We start from the raw sequence: 20,675 nt of genomic DNA, 5'->3' as shown, positions 1-20,675 counted from the left end.
AATTGTATGAAAATAATTGAAATTTTCCGATAACAAAAGTATTCAAATTGTCCGGGATCTAGTTGAACCTTAAATAGATACGAGCCTGTTAATAATAAAGAGTGACATGTTTTTCTCTACTACGCGTTTGGTGACGCATCTTTTATTCTCAAATTATGAAGAATTTATAACGTATACGTAATGATAAATTTAGTTCTTTTTTTCTTCTTGATAATTGAATACGTGATTTATTGTATACGTTACGTGCGATTTCGCATTTATTACAGTGTCATTTCAAACAATACATTGATTTTCAATGCGCTCATAAAATCAAATTAAATTAATTTCGGAGAAATTGAGGAATGGTACGATTTTGTTTTTTAAAAAATGCAATACAAACTTTCTGTTTTATTTATTTGTAGAAATATGTACAGATAATTCTGTAATTGTATATAGAATTAAAGTAAACTTTATTCTGCATCTTCTTCGTCGTCATCCTCTTGGCTGTTAATTTGGAAGTACCTTAACTCGTAGGTTTCTTTATCTTTTGACACAACACGTAACCAATCACGCAGTTTATTCTTTTTCAAATATTTTTTTGTCAAATATTTAAGGTATCTATATGGACATGTTATTAAATTAGTGCAAATATCAGTTATCTTGTAAAAATATAACGAAAAACCAACAAATCATTAATGTTAATAAAAAGTTGGTTTCTTAAATTACAAGTATTGTTCTTAAATACTGGACAATACTCACCGCTTTGAGAAGTCGATGTCACTATTAACAGACAGTTTCATTTTATCCCTTTCCAAGGTTACACTGTTACTAAAATTGTTTGTCTTTCCTGCAACCTTAATTCTTTCATGCAAATATTTTTCCTATAAAAAAGAAAAACATTACTTACACTTAACATTATCAATTTTAATATTCCTATCATCTTTGATAATGTGAAGTTAATATAAGATTAAGATCACACCGAATAATTAAAATTTACATAGAGATTGGAATTAAAAAAATACCAAGAATTTTAGGGCAGAATTAAAATGTGAAAAATAGAGAACAAAATTAAGGAAAACTCACAAAATTGGCTACATCCATAATGTTGTCTTCTGCTGGATGTGTACAATCAATAGTGAATTTAAGGGATACCTTTTTCTTTTGACCCTTACCCCGAAGGGCTTGTTTTTTTATGGTCGGTCCCTTAGACTTCTTTGTCGTTGGCTGAAAAATATACAATTCCTCATTTTAAAATTCTTTTAATTAAAAAATTACGCTTGTGGATACATGTGCTAGCCTCTGATAGACGTCTATGTTGGAAGTTTACAATATCCAACGATATCTTCGTAATCTTTTCGAAAATATAAATAAAATTGTATCATGATGAAAGATCACAGCACACTATTTTATATATTCTACGAAGTTTCAGCAAATTTTCAAATGTTTTCGAATTATTGTTATATTTTTTGAGAAGAGGAAACTTACGGGTGCCATGTTTAGAACTAGTCGACAAATGAAAGAGTCTACCGCTAGGCAGCGCTACGGTCATTTCATTACTGCCATGAACGTAGCAATTCTAAATGGAACCTCGAGGTTAGATAAATGTTATAAAAAAAAATTGTCTTTAATATTTTTTATTCGATTGTGTTGTTTATCTCTGGATTACAGTATTTGATGAGCCCAACAGCAATAAAATACATTTGTAGGATGAATATAATAAAACATTTACAAACAGATATTTTTATCTTTTCCATAATTGTGTTTATTTAAGACTAATATACAGTAACATCTAAAACTAGATGAACATAGATTCCTCGATCAGTAAATCGAATGACGCTCAACTGAATCAATTATCGCGAATATTAATCGTATCTCTATACCTCGTAATAATACATTAAACTGCCTATGTGATAAAGCCTTCTTACATAGTAATACGTATAATTATTTTCTTCATACTTACAAACATCTTAAATAATCGTTTCTCTATTGTTCTTCGATTCGTGGACATAGTAATAAGCATCTCGGAGATAAAGGGAGGGTCATCGAGGGATAAATGGATTGGTTATTTAATTGCATCCTGAGCAAGGAAAGTATGCTTCGAGAGATCGATTTTTACATTTAATTCAGGGGGAAACGTTTTACGATTGTTAAACCTCGAAATCTTGTTCATATTTCAACAGTGTAGCAAAATGAATGATCTTACTTCTAACGGTTTCTTTTCGATAAACATTGATTGCAACCCTTACAAATTCTTTGCATTTTAGCGTTTTTAAAGAGATATTTCTTCCATACCATCTCTTACATACAAAGATTACGTTTCTTCTGGAACATCTAGTTACGGTACATACGGTGTATGCACATACATAGATACACATACAAGCGTAGTCGCATAGTTTAAGGAGAGAATCAATCATCGTGTTTCCTAAAATTTTCTTAATCAGTTATGGAAATTGAACGATATTTTATGATAAGATTTAATAAATAAACTGGATGAAACATTAATCAGACTAGGCCAATAAAGAGAAGAATATCAAGAAGTTGCCAATTAGTTTGAGAAAAGAAATCTCTATCGCGATATCGATTTTTAATCATCGAAACATTTCTTTATTTCCATTTCGTAAAGAAAAAAAAAAAAAAAAACTGTACCATTGAATACTATAATTAAGAGGATTCAGATATCATACTGGTTGTCGTTAAACAGAGTGAGCATTCCCTTAGGTGCGATTTCACACATAAAAATAATAGAAAATCTTTATCAAATCCCTATCCACAAATGCTCCCTCTTTCGACGGTAGCCTATCGTTTCTGATATAATAAATTATATAACTATAATATGAATTACAAGCAATTGTTGATAATTCGATTAGTCATCTTTAAAAAATCGGCAAATATCTTCATTAATACGACTTATAACGAAGTATGGATCATTTCGAAAAAGGGGACATTTATGGGCCAAATTTTCTTTCAATCATTTTCGTTCCATTTTCCAGTCGCGCGTCGACTCATGAAAGGTAGCGTACTCAATATAGGTATTACACAGAGAAAAAGTCTAAAAATCATAAGACAATGAAGTCTCGGGTTATTAAAGAATTGATTGTAAATAGGGACTAAAGATAAATTACCCGAATCCGTGAAAACAGGATCCACAAAGAAGAATCGTTCAAACTAATCAACGTGGAAACTATCCTTCTTAATGCACTTATTAATTTCCATTCAGAACAACAAAATTGCTAATCTTCATTTATGAACAGAGCCAAGTAAAGAATAATAAAATGTCAGGCTAACAGTCTCTCTCACTTTCTCTCTGCTTCTCTGTCGGTTTCTTCCTTGTCATTCATTTTTCGTCGTAATACCTACTACGTATTTATAAGTCACATTACTTATATGTATATATATATATACATATATATATATACACACATATATATGTATAGTTCAATCTTACATCGATAATTCGTAATAATTTATGTACATATACACGTATATACGTAGATACACATGTTCGTCCACTGACACGTGAACATTGTCCTCCCCCGTATTTTGTTCATTCGTTTCCCCTCTTACTAACTCTTCGGCTAGGATTACCATTACGCGAATCGAGTTAAATCTTCCAGTTTGTCGAGGTCGACGACGATATACAGAAAAATCTATACCTAGACAGATTGCTATCTTTTCTTCACGAAATAAACGTTCTGGAGGGTCGATCAACTTCCCTAACGGCTTTCTAAGTGCTCACCACCGAGCAGGAAGTGTATAGTAACAGACGGAGACTGTACCTATAAGCTATTATGGAACTCGCGATTTTATTTTTCATTCTTCAGCAGCGTACTTTTTAACACATTAACTGCACAAAGGAACTAATAGTATGCGCCACGCGTCTCTATCTTGTGATTGTTTTACGGGCTTTACGGTTGGATTGGTTGGTACGCACTGCGATCGATAAATACGACAAAAAGGATAAATGGCGGCGCTTGCTTGATCGAAACAGAGAACACCTTTAGCAAATCGGTTATTGTATTGGTTTTGTTCATGTTCGTGGATTGCATCGCGGCAGTTAACGCGTTAGCTGTTCGTTCCTCGATCAAACGTTTATTTCACCGACTCTTGTGAAGATTCGATTCTTCTTCTATCTCGTTGAAGAGGTCGAAAAGAAACCTGTGCTGATTGTGGGATCTGAATTTTGGATACGGTTCAACGTGGTCACGCGTTTAACGGTCGGGTTTCTCGATTGGAACTTCCTTTCTTTTCTCTTCTCTTCTCTTTATGTTCTGTTTCTTTTTAAAATGCCCTTTCACTTGGTTTCTCAAGCCAATAGATTTCACGTTGCCCGCTTAAGATTAACTCGGAAAATTCTTATTGCGATACGGTACGGTACGGAGAAGTGTATATTTTTCTATCTCTTTTTTACATCACGCTGTGAATGCCGTTCAAGTTGCCAACTAACGCTGCACCAGCGGTTTGTGATCCGCTTGCACCGCCTGCTCCGCCGGCTACACCTCCTGGTGCAGCGGCTGGTCCGCCAGCGGCGACAACTTGGCCCGGAATCTGATTTGGTGGTGGGTAGGCAAAGGCTGGAGGCGGTGGTGTCGATTCTGGCATGAATTTCGCTGCAAAAACGGAATCGCACGAATTATTTCCGATCAATACGTTACCATCGAATAAACAGAAATTGAAAAATTAGTAGAGAGATGGAAGGACGTTATTTTTCGATCTATATATCGATTTTGTATATCTTTTTAAAGATTAGGGAAAAACGAAATTAGTAAAAAGACGAGCGCAAGTAGGAAATTTAATGTGACGAGTATTTTTTACTTTGGTCTTTCTTATTGTTAGATTAAGAGGATACGATGTGAGAAGCTTCTCGCTTCGGTTTTTAAAGTTAGGCCAAGAAGCATTTTGCTTTAGAACCTTCAATAAGGGAAATTTAATAAGATATTAGATGGCAATGATGTCTACTTATATTCGAATAATTGTATGGAAATTTAGGAGGAAGGGGGTTATGTATCTGTCTGTTTATTGGCGATTGATGAATGTAATAAATGTATGTTGATTGATCTTAATTGCGATTTGTAATTTTGTAGATCGCTTGAATCACAATGATAAACGCGATTTTCTCGGAACACCAATATACATTTACAACTGAAACACATTAAATTGGTTAGATGACAATTGTTTTTGGTAAAAAGAAGTATACGAGAATAGAAAAGAAAATGAATAAGGAAAGTATATTCAGAGTTCTTACCTCCTATTGGAGTTAAATAGGTATTAGATTCTAAATGGTTCCTTTTCTCCGTGGTTAACGGTGAGATATTTTTCTAGGTTGACAACTTCAATCGATTAACGTCGACTTTTTCTGGCCACGACCGTGATCGAAATTCAGAACCTCGTATTTCTCGTTATTAGAAGAACAGTGTCTTCGAGGTGGAATTTCGTCGAACGTGAAAGCAAAGGAAAATAGAAATTGATAAAAAGGCATTCCTAACACGATCGTACCCAAAACAGAGTCGCATAGAAAGTTTCCACTTCTTTTTCTTTCCGTTTGCTCTCTACAGCTGTCTGTTTTTTTCTGACCACGCACTGTAATTTTTATTCGATACTGTACAATGTTGAAAGCAACATAATCATGATCATAATCGTCGTTAATAATTAACACGCACACGGTCAAGGTATCGCATGATGTACAGTTATGCGTTTTATATTTCTTTCTTTCTTTTTTTTTCCTTTTTTAAACACAATCTAACCATATTTAAACGCTATGATTTCGGATTCGAATAAGAATCCTATCTGAAACTCCTTCTCCCCCAACGATCGATAATGCTTGCTATTCTGCGTTTAACAACTTCTGGTCCCCTTCTTCGCGTAGTTTCAACGAATCATTAGAATCTTGTCAGAAAGAAGGAAAAGAAACAATTGCTTCCACTGACAGAGGACAGAATTTGGAAGAAGTCCGATTTCGTAGTTGATTATTCGATCATTTCATTTTCTTTTTCTCCAAATGAATGAATTTTTTTAGAAGTAAAACGGATATACGCGGAGGAAGGGACTCGATGGATTCTAAATGCCAAAATTGGAGTGATTCGTTCGTTCGATGGATGAACACGGATGAACACAAACGAGTAAATGTATTGGAGTAAACGAGTTAAATGAAAAGGAAACCATCGACGACTTCCTCGAGCTGCCTGAGAAGTCATGCCGTTGAATGCGCTTCCTTTCATTGGATTCTTTCTTTCGTATATAGTGGTTGGCTGATGAGAAACTTTGAGGATATCGTTTCCTCTGTGGAACCTTGTACGAAGTGCCGACGAAGAACGATGACACATTTCAGTCAAAATCATCTCTATACACAAAAATGTTTCTCTAAAAATGTCGAAAGCTTGTAGTCCACGAGTGTAGCGGTTTCAAGTTGAAAAAGGGTATAAATTCAAACTTGTTACAAGTATTTTAAATGATTCTAGAAATGCACTTTTGTACGTTGTAAGTAGTCATACGCTAAGCACGTAAGTACGTAAGCAGTCAAGTAGAAATTCTACGAATGAAGTGCATAAGTGTGCTGCAATATAATATAAACGTCTTCTGTAACAACAGCTTAAACTTTTTCAACTTTCTGTGCATAGAGTAGACTTCGTAACATTGTCTTAGATCATCGACGACACTCCATACCTGTATCTTTTTCGTTTTGTTTGTCGAAATGGCCAATGGATTCCACGGTGGTCACATTGCACGGTTTTTATCTTGTTAAATATTATCCTGCACTATTATTATTGTTATTGTTGTTATTATCATAATTATTATTATCGTTATTATTATTATTAGTATTATTATTAGTATTTATTATTATTTATTATTATTATTATTGTTATTGTTATTATTATTATTATTATTATTATTATTATTATTATTAACATGTATACATAACATTTGAAGATAATTCTTCAAGCCTTAAAACGAACCTACATAGGTGCCTCGAGCAAGTCGATGCGTCTCTCTCTTTTCTCGCTCATAGCATTATTTTATTTCATATTTTCTTGTATTTATTTCCTTTTTTATTTCTTTTCCGCTCTTTATTTTTGTTCTTTAATTTTGTCCGCCTTCTCGTTTCGTCGCACAGGTTGCTCGAAAACATTTCGTTGCCATCTTCGACGAAGGCAGGCTTCTTCTACTTATTTAATTCTCCGATTCAATGGAAAGATAATGGACGCGAAAGAAAAAGGATGCGCGTGACTCTCTTTCTTTCTCTCGATCTCCCTTTCGCTCTGTTTGTTACTCTCTCGCTCTCACGCTCACTATCTTGCATAGTTTCTCACCGTGGTATCATATATCTTTCTTTCTTCTTTTTTTTTTCGAGTCGTTTATTTAATTATTAGCAGTTGGTCATAATCGAACGAACATGAAGGAGAAATGATATTATTTACAATACATGATGTACATATATGTTACAAGCAGAGCGTACGATCCACGCGTGCTATGGCCGATCTTTCCACTTTTAATTGATATTCAGAAGCGTAAAAGTCTTACCGATATTCGTCATTTTCCCTTGTGCTTAATCCTAATTCATACATTTTATCATGAAACATCGTTTAAAAACGAATGAAACGATCGGAAAGGAAACGCAGCGAGATCTCGACAATGAGAAGCGTTTAGCAGTAAAGATTACATGATTGTAAGGACTGGAAGGGATGGACAAAGATCTTCGAACAACGGTTGATTTCGTTCTATCGTTGTACAAGCCCGAGTCTCGAAGCAGAATCACAAAATGGTTTGGAACGATGGAAGATCCGCGTTCTCTCGATTTCTCTCTTGGATCGTACGCTCTTCCTCGTAACTCGCCAGACATATTTTATTTATAAAGTAAACGTCGATATACATTTATACACACATTTATTTATTTATATTCGGCACTTCTTTACGGAAGGAAGGGGGACACAATGAAAATTCCCTACGACACGCTGCCTTCGTCGAAAAGATCCTGCTAGTTTTTACGGACACCCTGTATCGCGATAATTCCTCATCTTCTCTCTAACTTCCTTCTTCTCTTTGTACACACTGGCCATTAATTATTTTCTCTCTTTTATTCATTTATTTAGCGCGGATTAGCTCACAAGGATGGACGAAGGAAGGCAAGAATCGATCAATTATTAAATCAGTTATTACATCTTCTTCTTCTCTATTCCGTACGATCACTGTATTTCCGTTTTGCTATCGATCAATGTAACGGTTACAATGCCTAGACGAACGATCGACGAAAGTTTCTAATTGTAAACCATTCGCTCTTTTTATCGTGCATTTCCTCTTTTCGCGGCCGGCCTTCGTCCATTTGTGAAACGTTGACAAAATGAATTTGATCGAGTCCACTGTCGTGTTCGAATCGAAAGCATCGTTTTGGATCTCGAACATGATGGCGGAATTGCAAACGGAACCGCAATCGTTATGATCTCTTTTTCTTCGATCTTCTCTTCCTCGATATAACATATCCTTTACATTTCAATTTATTCTTCGCTTCTTTCTTTTTTTCTGATTTTATTTTTTGAGTTTTGCCGAACTTGGAAGATCGAAGAACCTCTATCAATAATCGATACTCTCATCGATGACCCGTTATTATCACTGTTCCTCCATTTCTTTAGGTTACTTCGATTTTATCGTACAATGCTTCCTTATTGTTGCTTTGTTATTGTTGCTGTTACTTGTTGCTCATCGATTGTGTGTATCCTTTTCCATCCTTTTTTTCTTTTATTGTAACGCAGTTTCAAACTCGTCTCACACGTTCAAATTTCCCGCCGTTTGTTCACTCGCCTTCGTTTCGCTGTTGGTTGCTTTTGTTTTGTTCTTTTTTGCTGTAGTTGTTGTAGCCTTAATTTTACTCACGTGTACAGTTTTGCGAGCCGCTGCCGCCGATGGCGCTCGCTGAAAAGAACAACAGGCGATTGTTTTTTTTCCTTGTCCGTTTCCAAGCGACCGCTTTGTTTTGCAACATCTTTCATCTTGCCGGACGTTTCACATCGCTTGGTTTCGTTTCGATCTTTTAGTTTTTTCTTTTTATTTTTTGGTATTCTTCGCATGCAGAATGCCAGTCTACGACCATCATGGACAAAGATAGCCTTTTTTCGATAAAGATCGGACAAAATGGAAGAAATAAATGAAACCTGAGTCACACACAAGCCAAAGTAATCAACTTCATCGAGGATTAATCGATTGAATTTTAGAAAATTAAACGTTACTCTGGTATATTCTATGCAAAAGTAGATAATTTTTTTTAAATTATCAGTTGATCAGTTTGGTTTCTGAGTGGCACATTTATTCTAAAGAAAGTAGGGAGCTCTAGTGGCTATAACATGCCAGAAAAACAACTAACTCCAAGCAAACAATTAATAGCGTACTAATTAATGGCGAACTGTTTCTTTCGAAATAATACGGCGCGACGTAAGTAGGTAGAGACGCTTTTAATCGGACGATCTAATCGCGCAAAGGCGCAAGAAATCAGTAGTTATTTTCGTTCTATTGTAATATGAAATTAACACCTTTGTCCACGATGATATACACATCTAATAGCCTACTCCTTAAATGCATATTCAGACATAGAAATATAAATTTATATAATATAATATTTCATAAGCAAATCGCATGCAATTTACGATCACATTTAACATCCAGTATTGCTTGGAAATTCGTGTCTATACATTGATCGTTCGATGTAAAGACCGAACACCATTATCGCATTTTTCTTCCTGCACGTTATCGTTGTGACTTTTATTTTGATATCGTTTGATATCGTTCCACGTTTTTTTTTCCTCGTGAAAATGTTTCTCGTTATAACGATCATTGTAATTTGTTGGAAGCTCCGATAAAAGCGTTCCATCGAACTTTTTCTCCTCGTAATGTAGCACATAATATAGTCGATAACCAGAGGAAGTCATGCATCTCTACCTTTCTCGATCGGACGAAAAACTATGTCTCTATTGAAGGTAAAACATAAAAAACGCATGCCCCATAATCGTTTACAAGCATCGAGAAACATGCAAACAGCATGAAGATCGTCCCAGAAATATTTCGTTTCGTTGAAAGAAATATTCGCATTCGAGATATTTTTACATTCATATAATTATCATATATATTGTTATGTAAATGTATATACCGGAACGGTGTTAGAGTTCGTGAAAATAAACAGGATCGATACGTGACCAAATAAATAAATAAATAAAGTATTATAGAATCTCATGCTGAATCGAATATGCAAAATGTTTGGATTTATAAGCTGCGCGCAGAAATTGATCGAATTTTTAAAAAGATTCTATTTACGGTGATCTATCGAATATTCTTTATTTCTATCTTGAAAAGAAAGAAAAAGGAAAGATACAGATTATGAAATTGAGAGATATTTTCACTTCTGCGCGTAGGAAAATATTCGAAGAGAAAAATTCTTGTCTCCTCGTACGATGTCGAAGTAGAAGAAGAAGAAGAGAAAGATATTGAAAAAGAGAATTGGTATCGATAAAGTGCATCAGTAAAATTTGTAGCTTACCGTACCGAAGAGAAGAGAGGGAGTGAAATAAAAGCTTTTATAGAAGTCTCTTTCGATTTTGTTGTTACTGTTGTTGTTGATGTTGTTCTTATTTGTTGTTCATAGGAGCAATATATATATAGTACTTGTTGTTGTTGTTGTTGTTAATTGTCAATGTTGTCAATTTGTCGTTGTGGTGTTGTCCTTTCGTGTGTTTTCATTTCTCGGTGGTATTCAAGGATTATCGTTCGTTTTTATCTCCGTTCACTGCACGCGACACGCACATTATCGTTTAATTTTCGTTTTCCCTGCTCTTTTTTCCACGCGACTACATGGCTACACGAGTCTCGTCGCACTTCTGTTCGTTTGCATGTGTATCTCGTTTTTTACTCGACCACCAAAAAATTGAAAATCACTGGCTGGGACTAACTTCGGAAGAAAGACAGGGGATAATGCCACCAAAATGTACAGACAGACACATAACAGTAATTACGAGGCACAGGTCTGGGTGAATGGTTGCGTAGCTTTCAAAACATTTTTCTGCTCGCGTTTCAAGCTGATTGTCTTGCTGTGGAACGCCTTGAAAAAATTCAAAAAATCACCGCGTTCCTCTTCGAAAATACGCCTTGACCCCGTTAACAACACCTTTTAAGTTTTTACTCTCTCTTAACTTCCTTTTTTTCTTTTTTTTTTTTTTTTTTTCAATAACACGAGGCCCTGTAGCGACAGAGTCATAGAAACGAAACCGCGGAGGCTTTGATCTAGTGGCAACGTATACTATAGAGTTTAAATGCATCGATAAAAGACACGTACTTACAACATGTTACTTAACTTTCCAGATACTTTGGAAGTTTCTTTGTTTGACCAAAAACTTTAACATCGATTATTCTCGTCACTTAAATTCTATCTCAAAGCCTCCAACGTTCGTGTTTGTGGCATCGCTGCTCTGGATCGTATTGCATTGGAGGAGACACATCAGGATTGGTTGACGATTAGAGATTCTCGTCGAGAATTCATGAAACACTGTTCCTCGGTTTCCTTCTCATTTCTGACGGTAGCGAACGTGCGTGATTTGTGATCCTTAATTGGAGCAGAGCACAGCAAAATCAGTGGTTCATGAATATACAACGAGCCTCGAAGGACGGTGGCGGTTCTTAGGGGAAATACAGATAGTGACAGATACACCAGCAAGTACCTATTACAGGCAGACAATATGTATATAACACCGATGATTAAGCGTCAATTTCATAAGCATCTCTCGCCATGTCTTTTGTTGGATCGCTTAACGACGTCGTTAACGTGATTTTTTTAGCATTTATGGTTTATGAAATTTAATGATGGAGAAATAAATAGAACGCGCATAATGTCATACGGTTGAAGAAGCTAAAACAGCCATATGCAAAAATATATAAAATATCCAAAGTACTTGTTATAATATTTAATAGGTAAAATTTATATTTTTAATTGTTTTCATAAAATTATAGATTAATGCACAAATACAGGCAGTTTAGTGACTTTACTCAGAGTGAAAATTTTGCTACTGAAACGATAATATCAGCAGATATCGTATCGCTGTAATTCCCGCTGTTAAGGTTCCAAAAAGAAAGATTCTTATGAAATTGCGAACATTCGCAGGAGAACATATGTACGCATGTTGAAAATTGAAGAAACTTAAGGATACGGGATATGGCTTTTGGGTGAGATAGAACAACGAGGACGGACATATACATATCCGTATACAGGTATTTCGTACACACGTCCTACGTGAACAGATAAGGATAAAAATAGGAAAAAATAGAAACAGATAAACAGAGAAAGAGAGATAGAGAGACAGAGAGAGACAGAGATATAACAATAATACGCAATGTCGCAGTTTTGTTGCTGTCTACCTTCAGACCCACTCACACACAAATCTTTTCCACCAACCAGCGCGTCTACATGAAGTTCGCTAGATGAAAAAGAAAAACACATAGAATTCACACGTTAGATTAGTAGCATATTAGCGCGTGATCCTTCTCGATCTTCTACGAACAGTTTCCTTCCGCGAATTCGAGGGATCATCCCCTCGAAAGAGAGGAATAAAATCATTTCAATAATGGCGATCACGTCGAACGAGACTGTTCGATCAATCGCGAGGACTAATTGATATATCGTTTAAATAGGAGTCTATTTAGTTCTGTCTTAATACCGTCATAATAATTTTCTTCGGTCTCTTTCAATTTACCAGAAACAATGATCGATAAGTTACGATATAAGCGAAGCACGGTGACACTTCTGTCGACAAGATTTTATCAGCTCAAGGAATTCCTAAGGGATGCTTGAAGGAATTCCCCGATCAACCGTGCAAGTTTATTGGTGACACTTCGGTCAAAGGATATCATCGTCCCTTTGCGTCGTGCACAATATGATCTCGGTGACGGAGACCTCTTTTCAACACGAAAATGTAGACGCAAAGACATTAGCCCGAAACGACCGATTCGGTTCTTTTTTCGATTATTATTAAATTCTTAAATTTAGTGAGATTTGTATCGTTTATGATATCAGGGAAATTCTGCCAGTGTAGTAATATAGTATAATACGATAATATACTAGTGATATTCTAATATTCTGATATTAAAGGTATTAATAATATTCTAGATGATCGAGTATCATTTTTAATTATCGCCGACCCGGTCGTTTTAAATCTTGGCGAGATACATCGATCGTATGACACAGAACATTCAGACAGTTACAATGGCAGTGTCATTAGCTTTAATAAGTGCATCTATGAATCTAATTACTTACCAACTATGATGGCCAATATGATTAGTGCGATGACGCCCATGATGATCATCATCTACAAGCAGGAAAGCAGGACAGGAGTAAAGAATTGAATTCAACGAATATTTCGATAAGATCATTAGATAGAAGGATCTATTACCTTCAAATTTTGTAGCCAAAACTTCCTCTTCAGTTTTCCTGCTTGTTGTTCAAATTGTGACGCTCCTTGCTGAAGCGCGTCTAAAAAAGGACACATTTTTTTAGAACAGAATTACACGTTTCATGAACTTTCAAGAAGTTTTGGCTATTTCTGGGGCATTCAATTTTAAGAGTCCGTAGAATCTTGTAAACGGCGTTGGGACGAAGTTGTTCGGGCTTGAAATACTACGACGTGAAACTTTTATTAATTATTATTAAAAATGACTAAAATGAGGGAGGTCGCGCCATTGTCGGAAATATGATTTCATCTTACGATACTTTGTTCTAACGTCTCATGTGATTACTCTGCTTGCCTTTTCAATGAGTTCTCAATCGGCTTCTAAATCAGTTCAAAAAATTGCTCGATACGTTATGCAAAATATGGTAACGAGGGTATAATTTACTTGTGAATTCAATTAACTGTATTATAAAAAGTTCTATTCTTATCTTTTTCTATAACATAGGATTTAAAAATACGTTTTCTTAATATAAAATACTTTAAAGTGTAGAGTTTAAAAATATGAAGTCTTCCGTTACACTAAATATTTTCCTTGAAAGAATTAAGAAAATATTTAAAACGTCCAACGAATTTCTAAGTAATTCTTCGATTTCCTAATATGTTCGAATTGTTTGAAAAGTTAGATACACGAGACCGGTGAAAAATCCGGATAACGATCAAACCGAATGCAGGGAGAATGATCGAGGATGGTCAGTCCCGTAACATGCCATCGATTCCAGAGCGTCACAGTAATCGATATCAACGTGCAGAGAGACGCGCAGGGTCGAACTACTTTAATGCCGTGCGAGAATGAATGGAGAGAATATCCTTGGAGCAAACGTAGCGAACAACTCGTCCTTCGGCTTAATCCGCCGCTTTGTGCGCTCGTAATCGCGCTGTGTGTATTTCCATTTCCCCCCATTTAACCATTATGGCATTCTTCCTGTAAAAACTTTCGTTGGATATCACAACGATGCACGTACAAAACACCAGACACAGAGAACATCACGTGTCTTTCGTTTAGTTACCGTCCCTCGTTTTTCTCTTTTATGACTCGTCAGCACTCGATATTTAAACTTTTAAATTTCATACGAACACATAGTTGCTGTTTGTTTTTTAAAGCGGAACTCCATTTATGTCAACCTATCAGGGGATAAATACTTTATGTAATAAGACTCAATGATTCTCTATAATTAGATTTCGGATTTTTATATATTTATTAATTTGCAGATAGAAGAATGCATAGAACGCGTGTAATAGACACAAAGTAAGGCGCCTCTTACTATGTTCAGTAGGTAAACTGATTTTTTATTTAAATCTTATTTCTTTAATTGTATTCATAGAAATAAATTTGTATATAAATTTGTAGTCTGTCTGTAACTTTTTGTTACGTAATAAGAATAGTTTTTCAAAGAATTAGATTCAATCAAGCATTAGCTTGAGATTTCCTTTCAGTACATGGAATTCTATTGCACTCCTTATTATTATGTTGGTATTATTAAGAAATAAGTTCGAAGCATTTCAGGAAGTTTGTCAGGAAATATCTTAGAAATATAAAGCAGAAATAAAGGAAAGATAAAGTTCAGATCTTACCTGCTCGATCATCGAGCTCAGAGAGCTTCTGATCACGTTCCAACACTTTTTCAACATTCGTTTTCATGATATCAACGACCTCATCTACTTGCGCCTGCGTCGCCTGCAGTCGTTTCTGCGAGGCGATCTGCTGAGGCGTCCTGGGACCTCCGACGATTCCATCAGAACCTGCACCTGCACCCGCAGCAGCATCAGGTGCTAGACCGCCTTCGGTGGCCCTGCAATCAACACCAATGTTCCCCGTTTATCATGTTTCTCTGACTAGTCACATAATTTTCATTGTTCTTACTATTTATCCGATCTAAGATATCTATAAATTTCCCTCGTTTAACGTTTCATCATCTGCTATCTATTCGATCTAAAATATCTATAAAATTTTCTCCATTTATCATTTTTCTCTCCCTATCCAGATAATTTTCATCGCATCACTCTTCGATTTAAAGTAGCCATATAAATTTTCCACATCTCCTACTTTTCTCACTATCCAAATAACGTTCGTACGTTTATTATCTATTCGCGGTTCAAAGTATCCATTAAATTTTATATATTCGATTCAAAAATTTCCTACTAGCTTTGCCTGATCGAATTCCTTCGATGAAGGTATCGAGGAAAAAATATTTCAAATATTCTCGATGAATAGAAATTTCAAAGTCTCATTATCGCTGGTGGGTTAAACCTCCGGTGGAGGAAATTGAATGGCAGATAGAGGAAGTAATGCACGCGTTGGAAGATTAAGGGCGAGTAGAAATCTTAAAGTGTCTAGACTGTTCTTTGCGAGATAAGCGCTCGTCAAAAGAGGATCCAATCTTAAAAACAACTAATCTGATACTTCTTTTATATTCTTCGTTTGCCTTTTTTGCCGCAGCTTGTTATTAAATTTGCATCATTGTTCCAAGAAGAATCAGATGGTGACCTACTCGTGCATTGGATTTCTCGTGAAAACATCGTCGACGAGAAGGCTTTGTAATAAAATATTCTTTCACGTTAACATAATGATCTGTCTATTCTTCGTTTGGTTCGGTCGGCTCGAAATTCATCGATCAATATCAAATTTATATCGTCACTTGTACATTTTATTTCTTTTAAATCTGGCTATGGATACGTTGTATCAATTAAAACGTGTTGCATTCACGGGTCAAAAGCCTTCAAGATTCGACCAATTAAGGAATACAACGTTTATAGTGTTTCTCAGAATCTGTTCGTAGATATTACGACTCGATTCTCTATATTATGGTAGATACTGCGATATTCCCATCGAACCGAGGGCGGTGGCAAATACGAAAGGCCAAAGTTCGTGACACATTCGTGAAAGCTGCACGTTCGTCGACGTATAGGTGCGTATTGTCTGCTTATGATATCATCTCGTTTCGTTATCATCGCTTTCTAAGAACACGATACAGTATATTAAATATTCTTTAAAGAAAAAAATGACTCAAGACATGTAGACGCAAATACGAGAATTCCCCTTCGAATTCTAAACGAATTCTATACTTAACTCTATAAAAGATCTCATTGCGTTTCTCTCATTATGCAAGATAATAAATTTGATTTAACACGATTCACGTATTTTACTTTCATTCTATTAAAAATGCAAGGATAATGACCTCGTGAAAAGGAAAAGCTAATACGAACTCTTACGATATTTCTATTAACTTGACCAAACGTATTTCGTAAGGATTGATCTTTCAGACAGGGTAAGACCATTCCAAATACAACGAGGATGTTTAATTATCATGACAGGTTCGCGTTGGCGTTTCGTCGGCTTTATGCTTCAATATCGTGGAAAAATTTCACAGCGTTTCGTTGAATTACTGTCCACATTTAGATTTCAATTATAACGATTTATTCCTACATTCATGATTTGTTTCCGAACGTACATACATCCTATCTACATTTTGTTCTATATTAGCTAGACTAATTAAGGAGTCTCCTACGCAAATAGCTTCCTCTTTCAATATACGATATCCGATACACACGCATAAAAACGATACTACTTCTAAAGCAATATCTTTCATAATTGGAAATTTCATTCATTTCTTCATTTCTGATTTTTATCAATCAGGGAAATTCCGATAAAGATATTTCGCAATTGAAAATTTTATTCATTCTCGTTATCAGTGAGTTTTGCCAACTAAAGAAACGAAACTTTCAATGGCGATACGTATAACCATTTCGTATACGAACTACGTGTGTTCCGATTTGAAGCGCGTGCTCGAGATGGTGAATCAGGGTTTCCGGACATGTCGAGTACCGATGGCAGATTAAAAAGCGGTCGAAGAGGTTGCGAATTTTATTTTTGGTAGCCTATCGAACGACCGAGTAGCAACGGCCGATCGATTCACCGATTCAGTCGAGTATCACTCTAGGAATAGATAAATGTAATTCAGAATAGACTCGATATTAATCTACGTCCACACAAGTCATGAATAAATCTTGAATCGTGTTCGTTGGCAGCAATGAACGCTGATTTTGCGGACAGTAAACTGACTCTTACGTGTTTGTTATGTATTTATAATTTGAAATTGCAAAAATATATAAAAAGATTCAGAATAAAGTACTCGTTGTAATATTTAGTAGGTAAAACAAATTTCTATTTTAGTTGCGTTTATAAAAATATGAAATTGCACGGACATTCACAGTCTACTCATTAGTGAACAACAAACGTTCACTCAGGAAGCGGTACATCAAAGGATCAGTTTGTGTTCGCGAGCTGTAGTCTGAATACGATGTTTATTCACAATCATTAAAGCAACTCGCGATCTAATTAACGCGGATGCGACATAAGAGAAACAAAAGCATTAACGAGGTCCCATAATGAAGAATGCGAATTATTTCCCATGAAAAATTTTTACGTCGAAATAGAGAAGCTTTTTTGTTACGGGATAGAAAAGGGAAGCGTTCACCTGGTTTAAAGCCTTTATGCGTTCAAGCGGCTTATATAATCGGATTAATATATCGATCGAGGCAGGTACGTCGGTTATCGTCATTATTGAATTATCTTCGAGTCGGCTGCGAAATAGTTATCGTGATTATTATTTTAATCGTCCGATGCACGTTCTCTTCATGAATCACGAAATACTTTATCCGGTCCTATTCAAAATCAATGTTTGACAAACTTCCGAGCAGTAACCTGTACAAAAGCTGCGCGAAAAGAAACTTTCATCGTTGCTCGAAAGCTTCCCGGTTTTATTTTTTTTTTTTAATATTCACATCGATATCCTAATTTTAGAATTATCGAAGAACAAGTGACGTCAACGAAATATAACTGAATACCCCGTACGCGATATATTATGACGTGTGTTATCTTTTTTGGAAAAGCAGAGATTACACAAAAGGATAGCTTATTTTTCTGCAACTCTGCGTACAATTTATATGTTAAACATTTATTCTTTGAAGCTTCATTTAAAAGTTCGTAAGAAACCAAACTTGTAACTACGTGTAAGTACCATTCTGCGTAGACCTCGTTAATATTAATTAGAAACACTCGAGTGTACTATACTTTGAGATAAAGTTTTAAGATAAAACGCTTAAGACTAAACAGCTTAATGTTAACGAGTGCATAAAGAAAGCAAAAAAGAGCAACAGAAAAGTATTTCAAAGAAGTGAATGGAAATATTTTCTATAAACAAAATGGTAGTCTGTTTCTTAACGAAATATAGATAAAAATGAGCTATGATTATTATTCTGGTCAATTTTATATGTGTTCCGTTTATGTGTAAGTTCGTATTTTGTGTAAAGTCTGCGACTGAAAGTAACAGCGAAGCCTAAAGGTGAGCGGAAATAAAGAATATATTATGCATATAGAAATAGAGATGATAAGGTTAATTTATTATCTGTTGTTCAGAAGAAACGTTTCATCTAAACCTGTTGTTCCAGCCATATTCTACATCTCGTCTGACTTTGTCTGAGACAATCTACTTTCATTCAGACACCTGATACGCGCCGGAAAACGGGCGTTTCTGTTTCGTCAAAGTCGTAGAACATTGCTGCAAATGTGCTCGCCATTGATTATCTAAATATAGAAACTACGAATAGAGCGTACAGTCCGTTGTGTTTCACGATTGATTGCCACCAGTACGTTTGTGTCTCTAATTAAATTTCGCGATTTTGCCAGTCGAAACATATGTGGTATCGATCGATGTCAGGAAACGGTTTACAAAGTATCATGGTGCTACGAAATTATCATCAGGAAAAATATCAAAAAGCTAACAATAACAACTTAAATTTCATACGATTATTTAGAGATAATTTTCAAAGTGGAAATTGACAGAAAAATGTAACTAAATCGCGAATCGTGAAAAAGATGATGGAAGATAAGGATGATGGCAGTAAAGTCATAAGCTGTTTCTGTCCCTCTCTCGAGCTTATAGACTTCGATCGTAAAGACGAGAGGCACGAGATCAAGTTCCAGAATTCAATGACCGCAATTCCACTATTCAAAAGAAATCGCCCCTATGGTCCGCTTTAAGCTCTGCTGCACTTTATTGGAAATTCTGGTGTGTGCTGCGAACAGGCCGTGCAGGGGAATCGATTGACGACACTGGTCTAGGAAATTGCGTCTTAAAATCCGTCTTATAACAATCGAATTTCACACAATGACAATTTCTACTCTATAAAGAAACATTTGCCTAGGTTCAACTTTACGTAGACAAAATTTAATTTTGACACTCGTATATAAAGAACGACTACCATTTCCAACTAACTGAACATTCCAATTTTCCATGCATATATCTTGCAAGAAAATAAATAAATTTTCGTACAACAGCCGAGTAATGGAAATGAGTTTGCCTTGAAAACAGGGAGGGAATTTATCAATAAAAATTCACTCGTTTATCTACATCGCCGATAAATTCGTGGATTTTTCAACGTGTCCATTCTTGTCTTTTATCAACGTGAAAACCGACGAAGATCGTAAAGAACCAAGAGATTTACATTTCTATACAGCAGAGTCTATCGATTCTATCGCGTGGGATTTATTCGGCAGGTCCCGATGGCAATTTGTCGTGATTAGAAATTACACGTCCCCGTCTATGAAAGCGTTATAGATTCGCGGGGCGCTTCGATATAGACCCGTTCGCAGGGAATCACCAGTACACACGGGTTCCTTGTTGGCTTTGCTCGAACGCCAATACACTTTTTGACGAGCACACGATCGGTCAAATTTCCTGGAAATCGTGAAGATTTCTACTCACATGTTGTTCGTCAATCGCTGTTGGTTTCCCGAACTAGAGCTATCCGCTGACTTGCCAACCCCGTCAGATGACCGCGTACTTTTCACGAGCGACTGTCACCCACTACACGGCCACGGTATTGATAAAATTTCCTGCGGCACCGCCGCGCCGTCGCTCCACCGTTATCTCGACTACCCTCGAACAGTTCGAATCGTCCCCTCCATATTTCCAATTTTAACCTTCTCATAAATTTTTTTCCTATCCGCTAATCATCGAATCGATAAAAAATTTCGTCTAATTAGACGATATACGAGATACATTGCCTGGAACGTTGATATAAAGAAAATTTTCCTGTTGGTGATTAGAAGACGAGAATCGATGTATCGAATAAGGAAGTTCGAGTCATGGCTTGGAATAGGAAGCAACGCGCATGTACGGACATTTCCAGTCAATAAACGCGAATCAGCTGCAACCCTCATGC

General features: G+C 35.9%; 3 protein-coding genes across 5 annotated transcripts in view; 1 reads left to right on the top strand and 2 right to left on the bottom strand.

The window, feature by feature from the left end:
* Window positions 1–20,675, top strand: part of LOC132913741 (synaptobrevin-1-like) — a 38,073-nt gene that overhangs the window by 14,994 nt on the left and 2,404 nt on the right. The window lies entirely within an intron of this gene.
* Window positions 377–1,222, bottom strand: LOC132913744 (large ribosomal subunit protein eL22-like). The gene is made up of 3 exons (XM_060972279.1): window positions 1,063–1,222; window positions 739–860; window positions 377–597 (listed from the first exon to the last, which is right to left on the bottom strand). Exons 1-3 carry the CDS (start codon window positions 1,078–1,080, stop codon window positions 450–452), a joined length of 288 nt encoding a protein of 95 aa, XP_060828262.1. The 5' UTR covers window positions 1,081–1,222; the 3' UTR covers window positions 377–449.
* Window positions 1,062–20,357, bottom strand: LOC132913739 (neuronal synaptobrevin). 3 transcript variants are annotated; one of them, XM_060972271.1, is made up of 6 exons: window positions 20,216–20,357; window positions 15,024–15,241; window positions 13,395–13,474; window positions 13,259–13,310; window positions 12,364–12,422; window positions 4,395–4,586 (listed from the first exon to the last, which is right to left on the bottom strand). In XM_060972271.1, coding segments are annotated over exons 1-5 (366 nt in total). In that variant the 5' UTR covers window positions 20,218–20,357; the 3' UTR covers window positions 4,395–4,586; window positions 12,364–12,408. The 3 variants fall into 3 exon arrangements, with proteins under 3 accessions (XP_060828252.1, XP_060828254.1, XP_060828253.1); XM_060972270.1 differs by lacking the exon at window positions 4,395–4,586 and adding an exon at window positions 7,244–8,880; XM_060972269.1 differs by lacking the exon at window positions 12,364–12,422 and having other exon boundaries at window positions 1,062–4,586.

Source organism: Bombus pascuorum, chromosome 13 (genome assembly GCF_905332965.1).
Source record: "Bombus pascuorum chromosome 13, iyBomPasc1.1, whole genome shotgun sequence".
NCBI lineage: Eukaryota > Metazoa > Arthropoda > Insecta > Hymenoptera > Apidae > Bombus > Bombus pascuorum.
This window is presented reverse-complemented; position numbering and strand designations above follow the sequence as displayed.